Genomic DNA, 8187 nt, shown 5'->3' with positions numbered 1-8187 from the left:
TTTAATTATGATTAAAACTAGTAAATGCAAAAATTTTTATAAATGAATCCAGTTTATGGTCCTGATTTTTTTTTTATCAGAAACGAAGTTATTATTTTAGCTTTATACTTTATAACGTATGAGAAAAACGCGACGAGGATTATTCAGTCATTCAAAAATTTATTACCCAGTTTAATAACTGACTTAGCAAAGTCAAGTTATTAATTTATATGCGATAGAAATATTATTTCTATTATCTACTAGAAGTCGATGAATTATTCCGACTGCAACGCAGATTAAATCTACGGATTTAATTTAAGTTATATTACAGTTTATTAAGTTAGCAGGCAAGGAAAAAGATATCAAGCAAGATACAGAAATGCGATGATTGAAAATCGAAGCCAGTATTTATTTACAGTTCACAGATTACAGGCTAGTTCCCAGCTTGGGGAAAATCGTTTAGTATATTACAAAAACAAAAGCTCTTCAATCAATTAGAGTTTAAATACAGTTATTATTTCAATCTTTTGCTAATGATGTACACGTCTTTACTCCCCACTTCTCCACTCCACCAATTTCCCCACCACACTCAAAGTATCAGCACCAACACCAACCCCACCTCACCAAACATCCCACTCCACCAACTACATTATCTTTTGCTCCCCACCAAATCCTTCTCCCTTCTTACTCAATAGATCGCCAGTGGAGCTGTTTAAGAAAATCCAATTCGTATATTCCAACAGAATGTTTACAGCAAGCTCATGCCAACATCAAAACCAAGTTTCACACAGAAAAAAAAAACACCCGAAATAACATCTATAATCTCCGAGATCTCCTTATTCAAACAGTATATGCCAACAAATTTTCACCAAGAAGAAGAAAACAGATCAGCCAATCAAGCACAAATAGACAAGGTAAACACTAGGCTCAGCTCATTCAATCCATTCGTTTTTCATCCAACAAGCATGATCGATTAAAGGATACTAAGCATACAATGAGTATATTCATAAAGAGACTTAGCAAACTCATATGATCTTTAGGCAGAAATCAGTTTATGCTATATTTTCTTATCACACGAGGCAAGCAAGGAAATTTCTTGATACATTAGTAAACCACGAACTTAGTTTTATCTCTTGCATAATCAATTATAGAAATACCATAATTCAATAGAAAAAGGGAGAGAGTGAGGCTTGAGCCGGTTCTTGAGCAGAGGACAGATTTCAGCAGCATCTCCTGCTGCCTCGGCGGAAATTGCGTGACAACAGCAGCAGCGTCACGAACGAAACAACGGCGCTGAATCGCTGATCTTCCACAAACGGTGGAGATGGCGGCAGAACCATGGCGGCAGAGGCGGAAAAGAAACAAGGCTCGACTCCCCGCCTGCTTTGACATCTGAATCGGGACCGGAACGGAGGAAGAAGGCGGCGTGACGCAACTCGAACCTCATCGGGACCCCAAACAGCAACAACGATCCAAGGACAGCAGCGGATCGGCGAGCCTTTCACCTGCCGCCGGGAGGAACAGCGGCACCATTCCAAGGGCAGCAGCGGCGCGATGAGGGCGTCGGACACTCCCCTGCTCGCCGGCCTTCACAAGGCGGCGGCGGAACTTCAGCGTGAGGGAGAGAGACCGGAACCGATGGCCGCTGAACAACCGAGGAAGAGGGCCGATCAGATCTTGGCCGAGAAAGAGAGAGAGCGGCCGGAAGGAGAGGAGGCCGACGGGCTCCAGGCCGGAGCAACGCCGCTCCCAGACGGCGACCGGCCGCCCAATTTCGAAAGGGTAGCAGCAACAGCAGCGCTAATTCCTTGAGAATCAGGGCTCGATGTTAGGGGAGGAAAGAGGACGGCGCCGAGGCTGAGGCGCGTCGACAGATGACGCCGGCTGAAGTCGCGGCGGCGGACGCCTCGTGTGAAGGCGAGTCGAGAGTGAGAGGGAGAAGAGGCGTGCGGCTGGTTTGAGAGAGAAGGAGAGTGTCGGCTGGTTTGAGAGTTGAGAGAGAGATAACCGAGCGAGGGGGAGGAGAAGTAAAGGTTTGGGCCTTTTGTTAAGTTGGGCTATGTCTTGGGCTTCAACTTTAATTCGAATTGGGCCTCTATTTCTTTATTTTGGGCCGAGTCTTGGGCCGATTTTTAATAAGTGATGGGCCGATTTTTAAATGGTTTTGGGCTTCCATATAATAATTTCGAACTGGGTTGAATTATTTAAGAAAAAGTTTGGGCTTCACTTATAAATTCGAAATGGGTCAGTCTTTAATTTAATTGGTCCTTCTCATTATTTTTATTGGGCTTGAATTAATTTAAGGAGTTGGGCTGATGCATATATTTATGATGGGTTATTATTCTAATCCCATTTATATTTTATTGGGCCAGTTTAATTCATCACTTGGGCCGAGTTTTATTTAATTTTAAGCTCAGAATAATTCATTCTATTCTTGGGCTAATTTTAAATTATGGACTGAAATTTTATTTAGTTGGGCCTTACATGATTTATTTATTTGAGCCCAACAGACCTTATTTTAATATCGGCCTTATTATTTTATTTCTTTGGGCCGAGGCTTATTTAATTGCAGCTGGGCCTTGCATACTTATTTAACTTAGCCCAGCTATTCATTATTTATTCATTGGGCCAAGATTTATTTAATTACTTAAGCCAATGAATTATGTCGATTGGGCTTTCGTACTATTTATTCAGGCCCACTTCTACTTAATTAATTATCAGGCTGCCTTGTTGAGCCTCTTAATTATTGAGCTTATATTATTGTTTCCTTAAGGCCAAATTATTATTTTGAGCTGCCATTATTTATTTGAGTTAAGCTACTCGTTTTATTTAATTAATTGGCTACTCTCTTTTGAGCCTATTAATTATTTGAGATTATATTAGTAATTATGTTTCTATCGAAAAGCCCGATAGTTTCTACAAGGTCACACCTCGTTTAAAGCCGAGTTAGTCATTTTTCAATCAAGTACAAATGCGAGATTTATTTTACAATTAGAATATTCCGATGGGAAAGGAAGAATCACAGCTTTATTCGACCGCGTTAGATGAGAATTAGTTAAATCTATTAACGAGGATTAATAGTAGAATTTCCGATTATCGCTCAGAATATTAGTTCATGCATACAAGATTCATGCACAGTTAAATTATGCTTTCTCATTAATTGAGAATTTTCCTCGAAGCAATGTCTTATTTTATATTCTCGTGATTAAGGTCAAGCGCGAGAGTAAGAACTACTCAAGGAGTCAAAATACCTTAGCAAAACCTTGCTATCAGGTGGGCAATTTCTTACGCGTAAATAAAATGCTATGCATGTGTTATGCTTTAAAATGCAAATTGGATCTTCAAGTGTGGTATGCTTTATTATGCTTTACGCTAAATGATTTACGCTTGATTACGCTTGAATGCTTTACGCTGATAAGTTTATGCCTGTGATTGATGCTTGCGTCTGTTGGGGGAGGCCTCCCTCAACAGTACGATGCCGTGTCCGCTGAGGAGGGCCTTCCTCACGGCGCGATGCCCGTGTCCGCTGAGAGAGGCCTCTCTCGCGGCGCGATGCCAGTATGCCAGTGTTACAGCGTCTATTGGGGGAGGCCTCCCTCAATAGTACGATGCCGTGACCGCTGAGGGAGGCTCCCCTTCACGGCGCGATGCCCGTGTTCGTTGGGGAAGGCCTTCTCCACGACACGATGCTTGTTTATGATTGTTAATGATGTTATGTTATATGCTTGGCAACTGCCCACTAAGTACTCTTGTACTTAGCCCTTCGATGTTTATGTTTGTGCAGGTTGAGCTGTGATGGGCGATGAAGTGTTGTTGCTGAGTGGAGTTTTTGTCGAACTTAAAGTAGGCTCAGAAAGGATACATGTCTTCATACATGTATCACAGTTATGCTTTCCGCTGTAAACACTGATTATTTCAGTTACGCCTTCCGTTGCAAACTCTGATAATGTTTTAGCCAAGCCCCTAATGATGCCTTTTTCCTTTTTAAGGAATATTTCACGCGTATTCAAGCTCTTTGAGTATTCTTTAATGCACCCCTTTCTAAACCGCTTCTTAATTTCCCTTCCCCAGTCATGGTTTTCCCGGATTAATTATCCTTAATTAAGGTCGGTCGTGACAGAGTGGTATCAGAGCAGATCATTTGCTCTGAGCCTAAGATTTTATTTAAGCCAAACTTAGAATGGATCACTAAAGTGTCTAGAGTTCAATCGACAAAGCTCAGCACTTCATCGTATCACACTCAACGAAGCAGAATGGTATGCTCTTCCAAGTTTTGAGTTAATGTTTACAAAAAGTGAAAATTATCGTAATAGCAAAGTGAGTAACTGTTAATAACTATGTTATGTTGTTATTGAATGAAATGATTTACGCAAGCGCGATTAAGTATGCCTATGGAATGAATCCCTATGAACATAGAGCTATTAAGATATGAGATCACCACTACGACAGAACATAGAAGCAAACATAGAAAAAAATTAGATTGTATCTTTTGGTGGCTATAGTGAAGGAAGCAAGATAAGTGATACGTATAGAAAAAAAAATTTCTTAAGCTGATGATATTATAGCCACTATAAATCTCCATGACTTATGCTTAAGTATCCAGTTTAGATGATGTGATAATATATGCTTAAGGATTGTTATGACTCATAGATTTGAGATGCTAAGGACCCTTAAAGCTTACTACATCAATGATCAATGATGTCATTGGAGTCATGACTTGTTTACAAGTTATATTAAGTTGACATTTACAAGAATTCTTATGAGGCTTGTATTAGATTATGCTAGAGTGTACTAATTGGCACATCTTTGCTATCAGAATGCCGCCTAAGAGAGGACGCCCTGCGAAAAACAATAACAATCGCAGAAACCGTAACGCTGTACCCGAAGAACCACAAGATGCTCGAGGACATAACCCATCCCCTCCGCCCCCGACTAGGAGAGTCGAAGAACTCTTTTTAAGGCAGAACCCACCTACGTTTGACGGAACGAGTGAACCGGCTGAAGCTGAGATTTGGGTGCGTGCAATGGAACGCATTTTTAACTTCCTACGTTGTACTGATGAGGAGCGCCTATCTTGCGTCTCATTCCAGCTAACAGGATCAGCGGATTTCTGGTGGGAAGCACGTCGAAAAATTCTGACACCTGAACAATGGGCAAGTTATACTTGGGAAGATTTTAAGACAGGATTATATGATAAATATATTCCGAAAAGCTATAGGAAGAAGAAAGAAGCTGAGTTCTACGAGTTAAAGCAAGGAAAGAAATCTGTGGTTGAATACGACAAGGAATTCTGCAACCTGTCTAGGTTTGCTCCGCAACAAGTGGACACAGATGAGAAGATGGCAGAGAAATTTTGTGCCGGTCTGCGACACGAGATCAGGATGGCTCTAGCAAGTCACGGAGGACTCTCATACACGGAGTCTCTGAACAGGGCACTTGACATTGAAGCTGCAATGCCGTCGGACAAGTCAGCCCCATTGTTGATCTCGACGCAAAAAGACTTACCAATAGCCTCACATACTCTCAAAGGGAAGCGCAAGTGGGACAACAACGAAAACAATATCAATCAGACTAGTAAGAAAGTGTGGCAAGAAAAGGAACGGGCCGAACAGTTTATTCAACCAAGGCACGAGGCACAGACTAACCTCGAGCCAACTGGGGATAGCCAAGGTCAGAGAGGAATTTCACCTTGCCCAAATTGTGGTAAGATGCATAGGGGTATCTGTCGGGCTGGAACTAACGGTTGTTACAATTGTGGCCAAAAAGGTCACTACTCCACGCAATGCCCCCACAAATAACGAGGTTCAGCAATTGAGAACACCCACACCCCCTTGCCAGCAATACGCGGACACTTGCGTAATCAGCCTCAATCACATCAGTGAAAATCTTATGGAGACATCGCAGACAAGAGAAGTTACGCGGGAACTTGAAGACAAGATGAAGGAAAAATATCCCGAACTGTTTTAGCAGAGATATGCAAATTTCGGGACGAAATTTTTGTTAAGAGGGGTAGTATGTAGTAGCCCGCTCTTTTAATTATGATTAAAACTAGTAAATGCAAAAATTTTTATAAATGAATCCAGTTTATGGTCCTGATTTTTTTTTTATCAGAAACGAAGTTATTATTTTAGCTTTATACTTTATAACGTATGAGAAAAACGCGACGAGGATTATTCAGTCATTCAAAAATTTATTACCCAGTTTAATAACTGACTTAGCAAAGTCAAGTTATTAATTTATATGCGATAGAAATATTATTTCTATTATCTACTAGAAGTCGATGAATTATTCCGACTGCAACGCAGATTAAATCTACGGATTTAATTTAAGTTATATTACAGTTTATTAAGTTAGCAGGCAAGGAAAAAGATATCAAGCAAGATACAGAAATGCGATGATTGAAAATCGAAGCCAGTATTTATTTACAGTTCACAGATTACAGGCTAGTTCCCAGCTTGGGGAAAATCGTTTAGTATATTACAAAAACAAAAGCTCTTCAATCAATTAGAGTTTAAATACAGTTATTATTTCAATCTTTTGCTAATGATGTACACGTCTTTACTCCCCACTTCTCCACTCCACCAATTTCCCCACCACACTCAAAGTATCAGCACCAACACCAACCCCACCTCACCAAACATCCCACTCCACCAACTACATTATCTTTTGCTCCCCACCAAATCCTTCTCCCTTCTTACTCAATAGATCGCCAGTGGAGCTGTTTAAGAAAATCCAATTCGTATATTCCAACAGAATGTTTACAGCAAGCTCATGCCAACATCAAAACCAAGTTTCACACAGAAAAAAAAAACACCCGAAATAACATCTATAATCTCCGAGATCTCCTTATTCAAACAGTATATGCCAACAAATTTTCACCAAGAAGAAGAAAACAGATCAGCCAATCAAGCACAAATAGACAAGGTAAACACTAGGCTCAGCTCATTCAATCCATTCGTTTTTCATCCAACAAGCATGATCGATTAAAGGATACTAAGCATACAATGAGTATATTCATAAAGAGACTTAGCAAACTCATATGATCTTTAGGCAGAAATCAGTTTATGCTATATTTTCTTATCACACGAGGCAAGCAAGGAAATTTCTTGATACATTAGTAAACCACGAACTTAGTTTTATCTCTTGCATAATCAATTATAGAAATACCATAATTCAATAGAAAAAGGGAGAGAGTGAGGCTTGAGCCGGTTCTTGAGCAGAGGACAGATTTCAGCAGCATCTCCTGCTGCCTCGGCGGAAATTGCGTGACAACAGCAGCAGCGTCACGAACGAAACAACGGCGCTGAATCGCTGATCTTCCACAAACGGTGGAGATGGCGGCAGAACCATGGCGGCAGAGGCGGAAAAGAAACAAGGCTCGACTCCCCGCCTGCTTTGACATCTGAATCGGGACCGGAACGGAGGAAGAAGGCGGCGTGACGCAACTCGAACCTCATCGGGACCCCAAACAGCAACAACGATCCAAGGACAGCAGCGGATCGGCGAGCCTTTCACCTGCCGCCGGGAGGAACAGCGGCACCATTCCAAGGGCAGCAGCGGCGCGATGAGGGCGTCGGACACTCCCCTGCTCGCCGGCCTTCACAAGGCGGCGGCGGAACTTCAGCGTGAGGGAGAGAGACCGGAACCGATGGCCGCTGAACAACCGAGGAAGAGGGCCGATCAGATCTTGGCCGAGAAAGAGAGAGAGCGGCCGGAAGGAGAGGAGGCCGACGGGCTCCAGGCCGGAGCAACGCCGCTCCCAGACGGCGACCGGCCGCCCAATTTCGAAAGGGTAGCAGCAACAGCAGCGCTAATTCCTTGAGAATCAGGGCTCGATGTTAGGGGAGGAAAGAGGACGGCGCCGAGGCTGAGGCGCGTCGACAGATGACGCCGGCTGAAGTCGCGGCGGCGGACGCCTCGTGTGAAGGCGAGTCGAGAGTGAGAGGGAGAAGAGGCGTGCGGCTGGTTTGAGAGAGAAGGAGAGTGTCGGCTGGTTTGAGAGTTGAGAGAGAGATAACCGAGCGAGGGGGAGGAGAAGTAAAGGTTTGGGCCTTTTGTTAAGTTGGGCTATGTCTTGGGCTTCAACTTTAATTCGAATTGGGCCTCTATTTCTTTATTTTGGGCCGAGTCTTGGGCCGATTTTTAATAAGTGATGGGCCGATTTTTAAATGGTTTTGGGCTTCCATATAATAATTTCGAACTGGGTTG

At 42.5% G+C, this 8187-nt stretch overlaps 1 protein-coding gene across 2 annotated transcripts; it reads left to right on the top strand.

Annotated features, from left to right (window-relative positions):
• LOC131003681 (uncharacterized) lies at positions 1-7967 on the top strand. 2 transcript variants are annotated; one of them, XM_057930228.1, is made up of 3 exons: positions 1-893; positions 3190-3252; positions 3764-7967. In XM_057930228.1, the coding sequence occupies exon 3, from the start codon at positions 4758-4760 to the stop codon at positions 5775-5777; it is 1020 nt and encodes a 339-aa protein (XP_057786211.1). In that variant the 5' UTR covers positions 1-893; positions 3190-3252; positions 3764-4757; the 3' UTR covers positions 5778-7967. The 2 variants fall into 2 exon arrangements, with proteins under 2 accessions (XP_057786211.1, XP_057786212.1); XM_057930229.1 differs by lacking the exon at positions 3190-3252.
• The last annotated feature ends 220 nt before the right edge of the window (positions 7968-8187 follow it).

This window comes from Salvia miltiorrhiza, unplaced genomic scaffold (genome assembly GCF_028751815.1).
Source record: "Salvia miltiorrhiza cultivar Shanhuang (shh) unplaced genomic scaffold, IMPLAD_Smil_shh original_scaffold_259, whole genome shotgun sequence".
NCBI classification, from domain to species: Eukaryota; Viridiplantae; Streptophyta; class Magnoliopsida; order Lamiales; family Lamiaceae; genus Salvia; species Salvia miltiorrhiza.
The sequence above is the reverse complement of the archived record's forward strand: the minus strand, read 5'-3'. Positions and strand labels throughout refer to the sequence as shown.

What these genes read in the sequence shown, in the direction of transcription:
- LOC131003681 (XM_057930229.1), top strand. Translation starts at nt 4,758, where the DNA reads ATGCTAGAGTGTACTAATTGGCACATCTTTGCTATCAGAATGCCGCCT.